Source organism: Morchella sextelata, assembly GCF_020137385.1.
Source record: "Morchella sextelata strain SCLS chromosome Unknown scls_21, whole genome shotgun sequence".
In the NCBI taxonomy this organism is placed as follows: Eukaryota; Fungi; Ascomycota; class Pezizomycetes; order Pezizales; family Morchellaceae; genus Morchella; species Morchella sextelata.
Genome location: NW_025408636.1, coordinates 1483299 through 1502219, shown reverse-complemented (window position 1 = coordinate 1502219; position 18921 = coordinate 1483299). Strand labels below are relative to the sequence as shown.

General features: G+C 47.4%; 6 protein-coding genes across 6 annotated transcripts; 3 read left to right on the top strand and 3 right to left on the bottom strand.

Moving 5' to 3' along the window:
- Positions 1 to 44: 44 nt before the first annotated feature.
- H6S33_006947 (uncharacterized protein) lies at positions 45 to 3769 on the top strand (the record flags this gene model as incomplete). Its single annotated transcript, XM_044838314.1, has 3 exons — positions 45 to 281; positions 900 to 2628; positions 2673 to 3769. The coding sequence occupies 3 exons, from the start codon at positions 45 to 47 to the stop codon at positions 3767 to 3769; spliced, it is 3063 nt and encodes a 1020-aa protein (XP_044689765.1).
- A 195-nt stretch (positions 3770 to 3964) lies between these two features.
- Positions 3965 to 4279, top strand: H6S33_006946 (uncharacterized protein; the record flags this gene model as incomplete). Its single annotated transcript, XM_044838313.1, has 1 exon — positions 3965 to 4279. The coding sequence occupies one exon, from the start codon at positions 3965 to 3967 to the stop codon at positions 4277 to 4279; it is 315 nt and encodes a 104-aa protein (XP_044689764.1).
- Positions 4280 to 4647: 368 nt separating this feature from the next.
- Positions 4648 to 4956, bottom strand: H6S33_006945 (uncharacterized protein; the record flags this gene model as incomplete). Its single annotated transcript, XM_044838312.1, has 1 exon — positions 4648 to 4956. The coding sequence occupies one exon, from the start codon at positions 4954 to 4956 to the stop codon at positions 4648 to 4650; it is 309 nt and encodes a 102-aa protein (XP_044689763.1).
- Positions 4957 to 7026: 2070 nt separating this feature from the next.
- H6S33_006944 (uncharacterized protein) lies at positions 7027 to 7350 on the bottom strand (the record flags this gene model as incomplete). Its single annotated transcript, XM_044838311.1, has 1 exon — positions 7027 to 7350. The coding sequence occupies one exon, from the start codon at positions 7348 to 7350 to the stop codon at positions 7027 to 7029; it is 324 nt and encodes a 107-aa protein (XP_044689762.1).
- A 2751-nt stretch (positions 7351 to 10101) lies between these two features.
- Positions 10102 to 10605, top strand: H6S33_006943 (uncharacterized protein; the record flags this gene model as incomplete). Its single annotated transcript, XM_044838310.1, has 1 exon — positions 10102 to 10605. One exon carries the CDS (start codon positions 10102 to 10104, stop codon positions 10603 to 10605), a length of 504 nt encoding a protein of 167 aa, XP_044689761.1.
- A 2492-nt stretch (positions 10606 to 13097) lies between these two features.
- Positions 13098 to 13396, bottom strand: H6S33_006942 (uncharacterized protein; the record flags this gene model as incomplete). The annotated part of the gene is made up of 3 exons (XM_044838309.1): positions 13098 to 13172; positions 13230 to 13291; positions 13348 to 13396. The coding sequence occupies 3 exons, from the start codon at positions 13394 to 13396 to the stop codon at positions 13098 to 13100; spliced, it is 186 nt and encodes a 61-aa protein (XP_044689760.1).
- Between the last annotated feature and the right edge of the window lie 5525 nt (positions 13397 to 18921).

Genomic DNA, 18921 nt, shown 5'->3' with positions numbered 1-18921 from the left:
GGATGTCAGTCGACCCTAAACGACGCAACATAGTGTAAAGAACCATGGGCGAGGCGGAAGCTGAGGGGTCGAGGGACATGATTAGGTCCCCTAGAGGGGAGGATAGGCCTCGCGAGAGGGCGAGGGATGATGCAGTGGTATACCCGAAGGCAGGGACAGCGGTCTGTACAGAGACAGAGGGGAGGACAGCTACGAGGGCCGCGAAGGACGCGGCGAGGAACAATGAGGCGGCGAGGATCATAACAGCGGATGCACTGGGCATGAAGGGCAGCAGACGTAACGTAAACTGAGAGTAAAGTAATGTATTGAAGCGAAGTAAATCCCCCAAAGTAATAACCCAAAGTAGAATACAAGATGTTGCGTAAGGAAAGAAAAGAAGAATAACAGAAGACACAAGCCGCTTTATATAGTAAGGAAATAACAACCGATTACTAATCCCACGGAACCTTCCAGACTCCCTAACCGTTCATACATTTAGTACAACAATATAGTTCATAACACCCGGTGACTGTGAACAATTCGAGATACCGATACTGCTGTCTAGGAACAAGGACAATCTCCACGCCCTAGTCGATACAGGAGCCACCGGGTAGGGATTTATCGATGCCTCATTTGCTCACTCCCGTGGCTACACTACCGAGCCGCTTCCCACGACTAGGCAAGTACAGGTAATCGACGGCCGACCTATCGCTTCCGGAGCTATCACTCATTCCTGCAAGCTTCGCCTTGAAGTAGGCACCCACGTGGAAGGGATCTCCTTATTTGTCACCCAATTAGGTGACGCTAAGGTAGTACTAGGTCTCCCCTAGCTCCAACACCACGCCGCCAAAATTCAATTTGCCGACCGATCCCTCTCCTTCCACGCCGACCGATGCAGACAACATACCGCTGCCTTATAGAGCTCCACCCTCGCTTCCTCCCCACTGACTGCCGCCGCCGCCACCCTGCCACCACCACCGATACCTCCGAGATCTACCACCGCCGCCACTTCACCACCACCCCCGATACCCCCAAGGCCTACCGCTCCTCGCCGTACCATCACCCTGTCGGCGGCCCGCTTCCGTAGGGAAGCACAACAGCCCGAAAACCACCTCTTCCTCCTGGCTGCTCGTCCCGCCGGTCCGAATCCAACGCCGTCTAACCCCACCGAAGAATTGGTCCCTACCGCCTACCACCAGTACCTCCACCTGTTCCAAGAGTCAGAGGCCCAAGCGCTCCCTATCCATCGGTATATCGACCATGAGATCCCGTTGCAAGAAGGCAAGCAACCGCCATTTGGCCCACTATACGGCATGTCATCAGAAGAGTTGAAGACTCTTCGGGAATACCTTGATGACCAACTGACTCGAGGTTACATACGCTCTTCTTCCTCCCCTGCTGGAGCCCCCGTCCTATTCATTAAGAAAAAGGATGGCTCCCTACGACTATGTGTGGATTATCGCGCCCTCAATGCCCTCACGGTCAAGAACCGCTACCCACTGCCGCTGATCAACGACACCCTGGATAGACTCAAGGACGCCAAGATCTACACCAAGCTGGATCTCCGCAATGGGTACAATCAAATAAGGATAAAGGAAGGGGAGGAATGGAAAACCGCTTTCCGGACTCGGTATGGACTGTTTGAATACTTGGTGATGCCCTTTGGACTCACCAACGCACCCGCCACCTTCCAAGCCTTTATGAACGACACCCTCCGGACCCACCTCGACGATTTCTGCACGGTGTACCTCGACGACATCCTGATCTACTCGAACAGCCAGGAGGAACACCAGCGACATGTCAACATCATCCTGGACAAACTACAAGCGGCGGGGCTCCACTGCAAGCCTGAGAAGTGCGAGTTCCACGTTGATCGTACGGAGTACTTAGGGTACCTTATATCGGGCGAAGGGGTTACCATGGCTACCGACAAAACCAAGGCGATACAGGAGTGGAAAACACCTACCTCAGTATACGATATAAAGGTCTTTTTGGGATTCGCAAATTTCTATCGGAGATTCATCCGCGATTACTCCAAAGTGGTATCCCCGATGATGAACCTGCTAAAGAAGGATGCCCAGTTTGTATGGACCCCCGCCGCGGACCACGCCTTCAACCAACTAAAAGAGACTTTTACTACGGCACCAATACTGAAGCATTTTGACCCCGAACGGGCCTGCATATTGGAAACCGATGCCTCTGATTTTGTCGCGGCCGCCGTGCTCTCCCAGAAAGACGACCAAGGAATCCTACACCCAGTGGCCTTCTACTCCCATAAGATGAGGCCAGCCGAATGCAACTACGACATCTACGACAAGGAGCTGCTGGCGATTGTCTGTGCGTTTGAGGAATGGCGAAAGTACCTGGAACCGAGCAACCAGGAGATCACGGTATATTGCGACCACAAGAACCTGGAACACTTTATGTCTACGAGGATTCTTAACCGTCGTCAAGCTCGCTGGTCCCTAACGCTGTCTTCCTCCAACTTTGTGGTTACCTATCGACCGGGTACGAAGAATGGAAAACCTGATGCCCTCACACGTCGATCTGGAGATCTCCCTAAGGAAGGGGATGAAAGACTGACCCAACAGCATCAGGTTATACTCAAGCCAAAGAACCTCCGTCTAGCCACCGTCCATCAGCAAGATTGTACATTTTAAGCAGCCTTCCAACAGTCTCCTGAGTCTCCTGAGATTCTCCTGAGACAACAAAACGGTTTTTGATTCTCTGGAGGTTCAGGAGATGCTTTTCGGAAATTGTTCAGTTTCCTGATGTACTAGAGGTCCCCAGACCCGCCAAGGTATCACCCGCCCGCCACGATGAACTGCAGGCTGCCTTAGCCAATGACCCGCTGTCCAAACAATTGATGAAGGACATCATCACCAGGAAGAAACACTCTCGCTTCCTTCCCATCGGGGAATGCGCAATCAAGGATGGGTTACTGTACTATCAGGGCCTACTATACATCCCCGATGACGCCGCTATTAAGCTGGAGATCCTCCGCACCAACCACGACGCACCTTCGGCAGGACACCCTGGACGCGCCCGCACGCTGGAACTCCTGTCACTAAACTACTACTGGCCCCAAATGCGAAAGTACGTTGCCCGCTACGTGGACCACTGCGATACTTGCACCCGGATCAAGCCGGCCCGACACGCCCCTTATGGCCTCCTCAAACCTCTCGTTCCCCCAGTCAAACCCTGGTCCTCGTTGTCAATGGACCATGTCACCGGCCTACCAGAGTCCCAAGGATCTAATGCCATCCTCGTAGTTGTCGACCGACTCACCAAAATGGCCCACTACATCCCCACTAGAGATACGGCGGACGCCTCCGAACTGGCCCGCTTATTCTTACAACACCTCTGGAAATCCCACGGGCTGTCAAAGGATATAGTATCGGACAGGGGCACGACCTTTACCTCGCAGTTCTGGAAAGCACTGTACAACCAATTAGATATCAAACCTCGATTCAGCACCGCCTTCCACCCACAAACCGATGGACAGACCGAAAGAGTAAATGCAATCATGGAACAGTACTTGCGAGGATACGTCAACTACCAACAGGACAACTGGGCAGAATTTCTCCCGCTGGCAGAGTTTGCGCACAATAACGCCACCACGAAGCCCTTAGGTGTTAGTCCCTTCTTCGCCAACTACGGGTATAATCCACAATTGGATATCCTACCCGCCGAAGAAAGACACGAAGCCACGCCGAAGGAAGTATTAGAATTTGCCAACTCGATCACCACCCTACAGACCGCATTGCGATCAGAGATCCTGTACGCCTAAGCTGCTGCTGCCGATAGCGCCAACACCACCCGACTCCCCGAACCACGACTAGAAGTAGGGGATTTGGTATGGTTGTGACGAAAACACATACGAACTACTCGGCCATCGGACAAATTGGACCATAAACGCTTAGGGAAATTCAAAATACTCGAGCGCATTGGATCTCACGCCTATCGACTGGAGCTTCCCCCATCGATGAAGTCCCATCCGGTGTTCCACGTCTCCCTACTAGAACCCGCCCGAACGCAGCCTCTTCCTGGCCACATACAACCACCCCCGCCGCCGGTAGTTGTCGAAGGGGAAGAGGAGTTTGAAGTGCAGGAGGTGCTAGACTCGCGGATACGTCATCGGCAACTACAATACCTGGTCAAATGGACAGGCTATGAACAACCCACCTGGGAACCCGCCCGGAACCTCAATGCAGAGTTAGGATCGCTGCAATGCTTTCACTCCCTATATCCCACCAAACCCGCCTTAGTCCCTAAGAGGACCCAACGTGGGAAAGTATAATCTTACGTCCCTCGGTGTCGGCCTTCTCTATTTGCTTAGTTAAACTTTTCTTTTCCTTTCGTTTCTTTTCTCTTCTCTTCTTTTCTTTTCTTTTTTTTCTTACTTTGCTCTTGTCTGCTTGCTCGCAGGAGCTCGTCCTTTGGGGGGAGGAGCTAAACTGTTATGAACTATACCTCTATATTAAACGTATGAGTCATTAGGAAGTCTGGAAGGTTCCGTGGGATTAGTAATCGGTTGTTATCTCCTTACTATAAAGAGTTGCTTGTATCTTCTGTTGTCTTTCTTTCCTTTTCCTTACGCAACATCTTGTATTCTACTTTGGGTTATTACTTTGGGGATTCACTTCGCTTCAATATATTACTTTACTCTCAGTCCACGTTACTTCTGCTGTCCCTCATGCCCTGTGCATCCGCTGCTATGATCTTCGCCGCCTCTCCATTCCTCACCTCGCCCCTCTCGGTTAACATGCCGACCGTCGCTATCTCCGTCCCCATACGGACCTTTATCTCTGCCCTCGTACAGACCCTCGTCGCTGTTCTGTCCTCTGTCTTTGCACAGACCTCTGTCCCGGCCTTCGGGTATACCACTGCGCCATCCCTCGTCCTCGCGCGAGGCCTGTCTCTTCCCTCTGGGAACCTAACCATGTCCCTCGACTCCTCAGCTTCTACCTCGCCCATGGTTCTTTACACAGTGACACTTTTCTATCTGTTTTTCTTCAGGTCGTTATACTATTCTATTGGTACAAAATACAATTTTTGGTCAAAATGTCATACATCCATGTGTATTTGCTGGTGGTTGAAACCTGGTTGTGGGTAGTTAGGGTTACAAGCGTTGAAAGTTGATTTTGTTAGCTGTAGAAAATACAATCTTCGGTAAAAATGAAATACATCAATGTGTATTTCGTGGTGGTTGAAACCTGATTGTTGGTAGTTAGGGTCACGAGATTTCAAACTTGGTTTGGTTAGGTGTACAAAATAACCCTAACATTTTTCGGTCAAAATGAAATACATCAATGTGAATTTGGTGGTGGTTGCAACTTGGTTGTGGATAGTTAGGGTTACGAGCGTTGAAAGTTGGTTTGGTTAAGTGTAGAAAATACAATCTTCGGTCAAAATTAAATACATCAATGTCTATTTGGGGGTGATTGAGACCTGCGCATACCTGATGATGGGAATGGACTCGGGTTGCCCTGTTCAACCCATAGCCACGCAGCCGGGAATTGTGGGGCGACAGTCCTCGGGCAACCTCAAAATCCTGTCCGAAATTGCCCTACTAGATACGCGCATACCTGATGATGGGAATGGACTCGGGTCGTCCCGTTAATCCCATAGCCACGGAGCCGAAAATTGTGGGGTAATGGTTCTCGGGCAACCTCAAAATCCTGTCCGAGATTGCCCTCCCAGAAGCCTGAGTAACCCTAACATTCCCCAGTACTCCATCGACATCTGCGAACTCTCCCATGTACGTCAGATAAAAGAGACATACGGAGCATCCAAGAAGGTCGATGCTGCAACGCAGATACTGTACTATGGGGGGTGGCGGTTGATGTTAGAGATTCGAATGCTGAATCTGAAAGACATTGTTGGAGGTCCTGAGAGCACTGGCGACAATCTTTGGAGCCATCGAGATAACCTGAAGGAGTTACTTGAAATTTTTAAAATCGAAGACCGGAAAAAAACTCTAAATGAACGATCCATAGTAGAAGAGGGGTTGCGTGTAAGGCGTCTTTGCAACCCCCCCACGAAATCGGAAAGACTTTTCAATATTGAGGATAGACTGCAAAGAAACCATACCACCTTATATTACCTGATAAAGGAGTATGCAGAGGATGCGGGATGCTCCCAAAGCTTTGCCGGAAGTTGTGAGAGTATTTTAGAGGGCCGGGTGGAAATGTTCAAATGTTTGCGGGTTCCGATACCAATCCTCCAAAGACCTGAATTGTACGAGGTTCAAAATATTCGGTGTACGGGAAACGTGGCTCTTAGAAAGGATAAAATAAGAAAGGATTTGGTATGGGTGTCAGTAGTATCCTCAGATAATTGGGGACTATTTCGGTGACGCTTACCAGGACGTGTGGAGGCTTTGTTCAAGCTGCGGGACAGTAGGGGGCGAGTACATAGACTATGTATAGTGGAGCTACTCGAGGCAAAGGATCTTGGTATTGCTGACAGTTCACATAGGCTCCTGAAGGTTTGTAGGAGGAGGAGGGAGAGGATTTGGGTCGTTAATATTCGGAGTATATTAGGAATTGCCAATTTATTTGAGGTGGACACTGGTAATTGGTTGGGGTATACTAAAATAGACTTGGGTACGTGGGATGAACTTAGTTAAATGCTTACAAAGCCCTAAGAGTATTTGTGAGTGCTCTAGAAACTTTACACTCAATTTGACTCTCTGACTCAAAACTCATTTCGTTCTGCTATGAATGCGGATTGGAAGAAGGAGGTAACGTTTCGACCGCGAAGTATCTGAATCTGGCTGTCCAGCAAACTCGCTCCAGGAGGACAATACCAGTACATATTTGCTGCTTATGCATGGACATTGTGCTTTTCAGAAGAGCCGTACTATACCCTCTACCTCAAGGCTAATTATGCTTTTCACGAATCAATAGAAACATACACGTCCATCAAAGGTTGGCTAGTCATGATCAGCATACTGGACAGTACTCGTATCAGTATCCCATGACTGACCATACAGCGGTGTTGAGTATACCCACATTAGATTTTATTTGAGGAAGTGATACCTTCCTATCCTTCGAGAACGGCGTATGAATCCAAAGAAGACAAAGTGAGGGTGGCCTCACCTTGAGTGGGTATGACGAATGCATCAGTTCTGTAAGCATTGATGAGTGCTCTGGGAGTAATCGCGAGAGCACTCGCGGAAGCACTCGCAGAAGCACTCGCGGAAGCACTCGTGGAAGCATTGGTGGAAGCACTGACGGGAGCATTCGCAGAAGCATTCGGAAGTCCTCGCGTAGTACTACTGATGTAATCAAAAGAAGCCAAAGTTCCATAGGTACTGTGGGCGAGGGCACTCCATCCTAGCGTCTCCGGAGGTGGAGATAATCTCATGGCGGCTCAGGCGACTTGAGCATTGGCAAGTGCCCTCCAGACGTGAGGGATATCTCCTGGCGGTTCTGGAAGGTTGGTCAGTCCTGAGTCAGAGCCAGGTGTAAGGATTGTACACTGGCGGCGCCAGTCGCGAGTGGCGATTGGGGCACAGAACGTGTGTTAGGACGTAGGAGCTGCGCTCTGTTTAATACTCGAGCTTGCAGATATAGTGTTATGATTGACAACCATGTGCACAGGGGGCGAATTTGGGTGCTCTGAGGTGGTGGGGTGGGTAAGGTGGTGAAGTTGGGTGCACTGAGGTCTTGGGGTGGGCGAGGTGATGGAGGTTGTGGGTCTGATTTGGTGGAAGTAGTAGGCGCAAGCAGCTCCGAATACTAAACACAGGTGGTGGCGGAGCTGATCGTAGGTTCAAGACAGTAGAAATGGTAGTGAATGCGAGTTGATAGACTGTAGGAATAAGTGTAGAAGGGCTGCTGGTGGAGTGGGAAGTGGATGTCAAGACGGCTCGCTAGTTTTAGGCAGGGAGTGGAGAGGTGAGGTCATACTGGTACTAGCAGTAGTTATGAGGGTGCGAGATGTTGGCGCTCAAGGCGGGGGTAGACAAGAGCCTGTACTGGGCTTGAAGCGGGCTTGTACTAAAGGTCCGAGCGAGCTGGGAGTTTGAAAGTGAGGTCTGGAGATGGAGCTGAGCTTCTGGTTGTGGAAGTAGGTACATGGTAGACGTCAGGGGCAATTTCAAGTTCGAGGTTAAGATGGAGGTGAAGAGAACGGTGGAGGTGGGGCTGAGCTAATACTAGCTGCGAATGCGAAGGTGAGGTCGAGATGAGGCTGGACACAAGTTTGGGGGTGAAACTCTATTGGCGGAGGTGACGGCGCGCAGAGTATGAGGGGGAGGTGGAGGTTGAGTTAGTCGCAGGTTTATAACTTATCGGACTGGGAAGTCGGATTTGATCATGAAGTCGGATTACTAATTAAAGTCGTCAAAATGGGTTTGAATATTTTGAACCCTGATTCTAGAACATTGTTCAGCTTCGAGCTAGGTATGCCGTGAGGTGAGAGTGTATACTTCAACGAGAACTTTGCCTAAAAGGTATTAAGGGCCCAGTTCCTGCTCCTATTTGAACTCAAATAGGCTTGTTATCATCAGTATTGCGGGCGGTCCTGCAGGTGATATAGTGCAAAATAGGAAGAGTGAAATCACGTTCTACTGCTTCGATACTGTTCCAATCAGAAAGGGAAGACCGCATCTATCGTGCATGAACTAAAAAAGCAGAGACCGATAGTAGTCCATCGACCACACTTGCACTAGAGTTTGAAGTTCCGGCTTCCACACTCAATGATACGTACAATGGTCGCAGAAACCAGTGAGAAGCACATGAGGGACAGCAAAAACTGCTACCAATTGTAGAGAAGGCTTTGAAAAGATGGTGTCAATACATGGATGATAATGGATTTCCACTAAAACTGTATTTACTGCAGAGAATGGCTACTGCATTATCGCTGAAATAAGTTGAAGAGAAGAGGCTACCCATCAGCAATGAGTCTACCTATATTGGAAAAAAATGAATATCCCGATTCTTGGCTTGATATCCAGATCTCTGATGTAAATTTAGCACGTAGCTAGATAAATAACATCAAAATGCAAGCGATCTAATTACTCTTCGAGACTATTTTCTTGAAATAGTACGTTCAGTACATTTCATAGTATTGGAGGATTCTCATTTGTCATCATGAGTCACAGGTTCTGACTCATTTTTTCCCTGGTATATATTAGTCATGTCTTTCTATTACTCATACAGTTATGAATTACTATATTTTGTGTTACCTTTCTTTAGTATAAATATGGGGTATTTCCCCCCTCTAGTTAGTTGGAATAACACGCTCAATTACTACACTTCTCTACATACATTTTCTCTATATTTTAACAAGCTTACGTGACTTATACATAAACTGGTTTCAAAGGGATTTATTCCATCAAAAGATAATTATAATTTTGACGAGAAGGGTTTCATTTTGAGATATTCATAGAAGGCAAAGGTCATTTGTAGATATGGGAGGAGGAATACAAATATTGTCAAAGATGGTTCCAGATAGCTTATTACGGTAGTTGAGGCAGTGTCAGTTGCAGGAATTGCACTTCCATCTTAGGTAATATATAAGGATAAAGGTCAATATATGGGATTGCATACAGCGGTCGATTATCCTAATGCAGTATTTGCATACAGTGAAAATGGGTGGACAGATAATATATTAAGACTGAGATTGTTAAAGGAACACTTTGACCCATACAAAGAGAAACTCAGTAACAGCAGGCCAAGATTACTCATTATAGATGGACACGGCTCTCATCTAACATATAAATTCTGTTCTTATGCTCTCTCTCGTGAAATCTATCTTATTTGCTTCCCTGCTCATTCAACACATCTATTACAACCCCTTGATGTCGGTCTTTTCAGTCCCTTGCAACACTATTACGACAAGGCAGCAGATAGGTACATTAGGGAAACCAGGACAGGCATTACGAAGGGAATGTTCTGGAAATTCTTTACCGAAGCAAATGTAAAGGCATATAGCAAAGAAACAATACAAGCAGCTTTTCGCAATTCGGGCATTCATCCACTCAATATCGATCTACACATGAAAACGCCGAGAACCCGCCGAGACCTGCGCTAACAAACCCAATTTGCATTAAAGAACCCTCAAAAACATTCAACAATTGTCCTAAAACTGTCTCATGCTGCTGAAGAAGCAATGAGTCAGGGAGAAATTGCGAACTTACAGCTGCGAGACTTGAGAGTGAAGTACGAAGAAAAGAGGGCTGTCAAATCAGACAGAAGAGTCTTGTCTAAAGCGCAGGTAATTACTGGCGCTGAAGTTATGGCTCTGCGCGAGACCATGGAGAAGAAGGAGATAGCAAAGTTACTAAAGGCGGAATCATCAAAAACCAAATCCTCGGGCAAAACCATCAACTCTGGGAAGTATAAGAGTATGAACCGGAATTCAAAAACCATTTCTACCTCTCCCACTACTCCTCCACCCGTCAAGACGCAGAAGAAAAGGATGAAAATTCCGATTTCAATCACAGACTCTGATCCGGATCCTCCAAGTCTACAAACAGAGATTGATGACCAGAGCTCTTCAGAGTACGAAGACATTCTAGACTTGAAACCTTTGGCTTCCAAAGCTCATCCGCAGTCCATACTGCCTTCTAAAAGACAGATGCCATCTCACATATCTCTCCGGTCCAGAAAGTAGAATTAGTACACAGGTGGACACTCTATAGGTCGAGGATATATCAAAATACCCGGGGCTAACACTTCTAGAAGGCCATACTGCCCGCTACCTTAAAAAACTATTATACAATTAGTAGATTATACTGTAGAAGAATAGTATTTGAGACCGTACCTGTGTATTTGTAGTAACTATTCATTCATGCGAAGGCCAAGGCAACCAAGTGAGACTGTCTCAGAATCTGAGACATCCGACTTCCTGGTCATATCCGACTTCCCCGTCCGATACGTTAGTGGGGACGAGGTGCATGTGGGGTAAGCTCGAGGTTGTGCGGCCACGAGCTTGTTATGGCGGTGACGGTGCTGGAGGGTAATCTGTGAGGTGGAGGTGCCGATTAGCTCCCTGTCGCGCGAGTAGGCTAGCTTACCGTGGTGGAAGACGCGGGCTCGTGGATGCCAGCATTTGTGGTGGAAGAGGAGGTGAGCGCGAGAGATGTTGTGGCACAACAGGGTCATTGGTGGTGGTGGTGGTGGTGGTGGTGGAGGTCATGGGGCGCTCATGGTAATGGAGGGGCTGCGTGCGAGCCGGTCATGGAGGTAGGCGCATGGCCCTGCTGACAGTGGGTGCAAGCTGAGCTGGTGGCGGAGATGGTGCGCTCGAGGTTGAGGTTGAGTTGGAGGCGGGTTCGAGCGTGAGCTGGCGGTGGAGGTAGAACGCGGGCGCGAGGAGAAGTAGGAAGTGGTGGTGGAGGTCATAGAGAGGTGGGGGTAAGGTGTAGGTTAGGTTGAGGCAAGATGGGGGGGTAGAGAAGAAGAAAGATCCAGGCGCGCTTCAGGTACATTGTGATGGTGGAGGCAAGCTTGTTAAATAGAGCTATCGAGTGATCGTCCATGATTCACTCGGTGATGCATTCTTACGATGGAGACGAGGGCACGGTGTCGGTGGACGTAGAGGAGACCGCAAGGGGGGGGGGATGAGGTGCATATGAGCTCGGGGTACGGGTGGATATCATAGTGGAGGTGAGGGAGAGGTAGGGCCGCGCTAGATCTAGAGGTGGAAGTTGAGCTTTAGTTGAGCTTCAGGTGGAGGAGGTCGGTACGAGGTGGAGGAGGAGGGGCAGGTGGGCCTTTTTTGGAGTAGCTACACGGGCTCCTTATGGTGTTGAAGGTGGTAGTGGCGGTCCAGGCGGTGCAGGCGGAGACGGGACGAGGTGACGCGTATCGAGTGATACACCATGATGCGCTCGTTTGCCCTTGCTTGCGATGGTATCGGGGAGGGAGGGAGAGGGACGAAGGAGGTTAGTTTATGCCGGTGATTGCGATCGAAGGTTGATCGAAAGACTCGCGGTGGAGTTGGTCGTGGACGCAAGGTGGAGGCGGAGGTCTATGCGACCGTGAGGTGGAAGTAGACGAATCGAAGGGTAGAGACGGTCTCCTCCGGGCACATTGCCCGGCGCGAGGTACGTACCGCTTGCCCCCTGAAGTGTCCAATCGTTAATGTGAAGTCACTTTGCCAGCGGAAGAGGGTGTCAAGGTTCTCACGTGATCGGTGACCTGGCAAAAGGTGCATGTCCTTCGTGGAGTGGAGGAGAGGCTTCCATACATACTTGGGTATGCTCGCTCCGTGGAGATGAAATTCCTCCATGTGCTCCTTGGCTCCGTCATCTCCATGCTTTTGCTGATAGTCGTTGTGATATCTCCGATATGTTTTCCCTTTATTGATTTTCTATTTCTCTCATCATTTTACTTCTAATCCATCGACTGCTCCTCCTCCCCCCCCCCCCCCCCCCCCGGGGGAGGGTGTGGTAGGGTGGTGTGGTGGGCTGGGGCCGCTGAGCTTGGGACTGGTTGCATTCTTTCTCTTGCGATTGATGTTTCTTGCTTCTGTATTGAGAGTCGTGATAGACAGAACTTTAACGAAAAGGAGTATACTCCACTCCCTTTTAGAGAGATTTTACGTGACAAGTGGGTTCACCTTGCACTGCCAGCCGAAAATTTGCAGTTAACTTCTACAATTTGCATGGTTAGCCACCTAACGCCCCATATCGTGAAAACGTGCGAAGGGGGCTCTTATTCGCTTTTCTTCCGGGGTTGGGGTGGGTGCGCTGCGGGTTTGATGGCGGGGATGTGGTAGCAGATTAAGGGTTTCACTTATTATGCTAGCCCCAGTCCTACCTGGTCTTCAAAGTTATAATATCATGGAACTGCATGTATCTATCATATGCGGTTATTACACCTGTTGGTACGACGACTTGACACAGTAGCTTGGGGTAACCACCGTCCTAAACCGATTCTAGCCTTCGGTCATTCCTCTTAATTCACCAAATCTTTCTGTTGGCTTTTACATACCACACCTTATGTCCGTATCGCACCCAAGCCTCTACTAATTTTGTCACGTGATATCTTTCACATTCATAAGATGCTTCAACGTATTGATATACTCCAATTGCATTCTCTCCGTTCAATACATGACTGCCTTGTCCCCTAAACCGCAGGTTGAACCTCAATGACAAAGGTCTACTGACAAACCCCATCGATATTTGCCTCGTTCACGAGCACCTCATCGGATTGCGAACCCCCTTCAGGCCGGACCTGGATTTTCGAGTCAGAATATCGAAGTATCAAAGAAAACTGAGAAGGGACACGTACTTTGTATCTCACGGGGTGCTCCTGAGCGATGCTTTTGATGATACCGGTATGGCGGGTTTCATCTAGCAGAGGAGTATTAGTAGTGGAAAGCGGGGTATATATACAGTTGGGGAGCTACCCTGGCCCATGTGATAGCGGACTTTCGATTCAAGTTGGAACTTGGCCATTGCTTCTGGTGTGTAGTGAGGACGATTTTGGTGATAGATGTGTGTGTGTGTAAAAGTTTGGGAGATGGAGTAAGTTCTCTGAAAGTGTGAGGAGCAATAAGAATGAGGGAGGTGAGCCCGTATTTATCTTTCGAACAAGCTCGGGGACCTTCAATGGGGTTCTAAAGAGTGGATCACATCATTGGAGATGGAGATGAGGAGCAAACTCGGCTTCGTTCAGTGAGGTTCCAGACGGTGGATCACGTCATTGGGATTACGAGTTAGTTTGGGAGGCCTGAATGCTCATCGTTTCTGAAAAACTATCACGATCTGAAATAAGGCTTGAATCTTCATTTATGCAAGTCAATTTTGATTAATATAGGCACCCACATATTCCCTCTACACATGGAAGTGTCATGGAGATGGCCTGCCTGAACTGATGGGCGGGCTGCCTGAAATATTTCCTCCAAGGCTTGGGACCGCGGGCCTGGGGCCCATTGTTGATTCATGCATGACGCATATCTGGGATCCATTATTGTAGCATGATAGAGGGAGTGGAAATAGCACTGCGACAAAGCTCAATGAACACCATGTGTTGCGGTTGTGGAGTTATTGAATATCTACAGTTGCTGGCCGAGTATCACCCAAAACCTACTGGTTTAGGTGCTAGGACGCTGTGTCAGTTAGCTATTGTCAAATAATGGTCCTTTCGTATCTTCTATTACGTACAACAGGCGAGAAGTGCTTGGAAGAGCAATCACCTATAAGATGGCGCGGGAGACGGTGTATGCGCAAACGAGCCGTACAAGGTACAGTCTTTCACCGTTACTCGACGAGTATAGTCTCTTCACGAACAGCGGTTGGAAGTGTGGTAGCCAAAATCAATTGCGCCGAAAATTAGTATAGCTATTAATGATTATGATTAGCTAAGCAACCTTGGCGCTCGGGAGTAGTGGGTATTTACCGACTGACGGTGAACCACTGTACGAGTAGGATATATGATATGTATGCGGGCATCAAGGAACTTACATGATTCCGTCTAGCGTACCCTAGTTTATGGTTAACGAATCTACGGACTCGAGATGAAGCAGTGCTAAATGGGTTGGGAAACTTCATGTATGTTGACGATTGTCTGAGCACCTGGGAGCCTGCATAAATCGCTCTTTCCCCTCTGTTATTCTCTCATACTCTAACTTGTTTTGCAGTCCATCGATTGCATTCCCAGAAATTCCAGTATTGCTCGTCTGTTACCTATGTATCTAACCCTTGGTAGGTCCATATAGTGATGGGCACGAGACAAGTTGTCTCTAGACTAAGTCTCGAGACTTTTTAGACTTTATTTCCACACCTAAATATGCTCCCCAGCCATAGTTCCAAGAAACCTTGAGCTTTTCATCGAGTTGCAAAAAATAAAATGAACTTTTAGTTTGTATTAACTATCATGATTGTTGAGATTTTCCCGCAACAAGGTCACATGACCAAAAATCTCGAGACTTTGACGGGACTAGACTATTTTCTCAAGATTTTCAAGACCTAGACCAAAAAATACAACACGAGACGAGACTTCCCCAAGTCTCGTCTCGTCTCGTCTCGTGCCCATCACCAGACCATATAATAGCCTATAGCTAGCCTTGCCGAAAACTGTAGTTCCGGTGCCACTTTTAAACTCAATGGACTGTCAATTTTCAAATTTCTCATAGTAAGCTCTGGTGCGGCGGGCTTAAAGGTGACATGTCGATAATTCTCCTGGAACAATCTTGGCCACCCCGGATGCTTTTCAACCAATTAGAGCACTATATTCCAGCCACTTTATGGCTGGAAATTACATCTCCGCCGCAAGTCTGTAATGTAGAGTATAAATGGGTATTATAATGTTCCACTTCACCAAGCCTTCGCACTTTTTACATACAAAAACACGCAAATTCAATCTGTAACAACTTTTTAACAAGACAAGATATGAAATCTCTGTCTGGTATAAATGTAGGTCATACGATGACCTACACTTCTATCATATGCCCTACACTTCTATCATATGCCCTACACTTCTATCAGACAGTTTTGATACCTTGTCTTATTACAAAGTTATTAGCGATAGAATTTGATGTCACTTTTAAGATCCGCCGCACCATATATCTGGAGGCCCAAAGAGCAAATAAGACGGGACGATGCAACCGAGATACAAGTTAAATACGTGTAGTAGATGAAGAAAGATTGTAAGAATTGGAGTGGTAGCGGTGTTTTACCTCTGGTGTAAAAACTGAAAATTGGGATATACAGCAAAACCTACCATAATTCCACCCCCACCGTGGCCAAACATCACATATTGCTGGAAATATCGTAGGAATGAAATTTATAGAGAGGTATTTGTTAGAAAAACACTGGTCCCATTCCCTCCGAACTCTGGAAGTTTGGTAGGGATAGAATTTCGAGAGGGTGGAATTATGATAGGTTTCTCTGTAGGTACCGGCCGCGGGTGAGAGGGAGTAGAGATCGACGTTCAACAAATCCCTTCAATGGGATACTATGCCGAGCCGGCGCGGATAGAGTGAACCGCATCGCCCCAAGCATTTTGGTACCATAGAATGTCAATGAGAGTACGTGTGCCTAGCAATGTGTAAGCCCTATCTGCTGGAGATGCCGACTTAAATATAGCTGATGTGATCCATTACTCCCCAAATCCTACAATACAAGGGTACCATGATCTATATGAAAGTCGGCATTGCCAGTGGTCCATGGATAGACGGCCCTTACCCAGGAATAGCCCAAGGACATGGCGACCGCCAGCTTCGAAAGATCCCCCCCACCCACGAGGGTTATGTTGGTGTACGCGCAGCTCTCGGATTTCCAAAGGCCCCGAGGGTACTTTCCTCCAAAGCATTCTTTATCTTCTGCAAACTTTTCTTCCTCATATGAATGCATTTGAAATTTCAGCTAATAAACCTAAATACGGTGTAGGAATTGATAGTAATGATATTGCTTGATTGAAAGTACGCTGCTAATAGTTAAGCTGAACAGGACGAAGACATGAGACTAAATCGAAAATGCGGACAAAGGAGATAAAGGGATCGAATAATCTATCGAAGAGGTCCGCTACATGGCATATCCGCTGTATGACGGGTTCGTTGCATGAAAGGAAAGGACAAGAGTTTCTCTACCGTAGGTATTCCATCAGGAATCACGTATACCACATGGGGATAGCTACATGTATGCCCTGAAGTTTACTTCGAGGTTAAGCGGGCAGAGTCGCTCAGCATTTGCTTAGTTATCCTTGTCATCATCGTGCTGAGTAGCTCAAACTTAAATATACTCTAGAAGCTCGACCATTATCCATTCCCAATTCGGGAGATATCTAGACGACTTCACATGAAGAATATAACCTAACAAAGCATATATATACAAGCATTTTCCGGCCTTTGGCCGGAGTAGGAACTGTTATGGCTTAAACAATACCAGTTTACCAATGCTTAAGATCACTGAAACCCCAAGATGCCCTGTGCACATATCTGATATACTATTTGGTTGACTCAAGGTATGTTGGAACCAATATCTACTGGCTGACTCAAACATATTTGATAGAATATCTACTAACTCCAACATATTTGATAGAATATCTACTTACTGACAAACATATTTGATAGAGAAAAAGAAAACCCCCAAACCTGGCCAATCAAAACCTTTAAATAACACATTGCATATCGGTATATCTATATACTTATTAGATTTCGCTATGTCAAATAAAGAATTTTACTGTCTTGACATTTCTAATTTCGTCGATTGCCTTTCGAAATTAAGGAAAGGAAGACGTTTACTTTGCAGGAGTTACGGCGAAATTGAAGCTAAAGGAGGGTACGGGTGCGGGAAAGGAGGATTCAAAAGCTGCGCAGCAGCTGGAGGGCCCGACTTCGAGCTCTTGCAGAGTAGGAGTACCTATGAACCGTGACTTCACTATGATAAGAATTGAGCTTCAGGGCGTTGCTAATCGCAACGCAGCTCCTGTATAAGGGCGCCGGGATTGCTTACATAAGCTCGGCTATCGCCTGGTGGGCCGAAACATGCTCAGAATCTGGTGCTCTGCAGCCTTGGCAAATTTGGGCCAAAAGTTACTGTTTGTGGGAGTTTCTTGTTGAAATCTCAACTGTATCACTACCCTATATGGCAAGCAAGCCCCGGGTTTGTACAATATGCAGAGCACCAGATTCTGAGCATGTTTCGGCCCACCAGCCAATAGCGATGTAGGTAGAAGACTTAGGCCGCGCGTCCTGTTGCAATGAATATCACGTTATTCGGCCATCTTGGCACAATATGTGAGATGCTTTCTGTTGGTAGCAACCGCTTTGTATGCTATTTGTCATCCTATTAGAACCCCAATAATAGCCTGCTTGTGAGTTTCAAATGACGCTCACCACCACTAGATTCACACCCAAAGTAACCAACATGTCTACCACCATTTTCATGGCCCTCAATCACTACGACTCTAACCTGATTTCAATAGAATATTGTAATTCACCTATTGATGTTCTTTATTTGAGGTTGACGATGTGTTTCAGGAAACCATGGGACATTGCAGGAACATTGGCAGCTAAACACACCTTCTCTATCTTGTTTCCGTTAGATTGCAATGAGGTATGGCACCCTAACCCCACTGGCGGTTTCCAGGATCCGGACTTGGCAGTGTATCAGCATCTACTAGGTACTACCACAAAGGTTAGATATGATAACAAAAAGTTGAAAACAGCTGACGCCGCGGCCGTGACCCTCTACTCTACATGATCAAGATTCAAAGCGACCTTCCTATTTCTAGGATCGTCCCATAACTGTTTTTAAATATCGTGATTGCGTGCACAGCGGGCTGCACACTGGTTGTCATCATCGCCGGGGGCTTGGCGTGCAGATCCCACATCCCATGTGGTCTACAATAGACAGGAGCAAAACACCGAGTTTGCGTTGATCTTGAACTGTTTATTTGTTTACAGTATCCGGTAGAATTATTGCGAAAGTCAGAACTAAAAGGGTGTGTTTCTTGGCCCGTGCTCACTGCAAAAATTCCTTTGAGGGCCAATGGGACTATCGGGTCACGGAAAACCCACTTTCGCATTAATTCTACCAGAATCTGTACCAGTTTCTTTAGAGTATGTACATACCGCTAAGTCTCGAAATAAGAGCCCGGGTTTAATGCAAAAGTAGAGAGCGATAAGTTGTGGCAAAGCGCAGAACAACCAATCAGATGACTTAAATTTGATTTTTGAACCCGGGCTCTTCTATCGAGAATTGGCGGTACCTAGCTATACCCAGATCGCAATATCATACATAGCCATACGCGGATCGTGATATCGCCGGGGTTAAAATGCAGCGAGTGTGCCCGCAGTGAATGAAAATGTGAACGGTGATATGTAGTAACGAAGTGGATCGTTAGTGGCTGACAGCAACAAATCCCTTCGCCCTCGGGGGTGCGGAACCACCTTCCAGATGGAGCGGTAACGTTTACTGTGAGATATCAAGCGACTGGGCACGCTGTAAATTATAGGGTTTGTAGATGTAGCAACGAG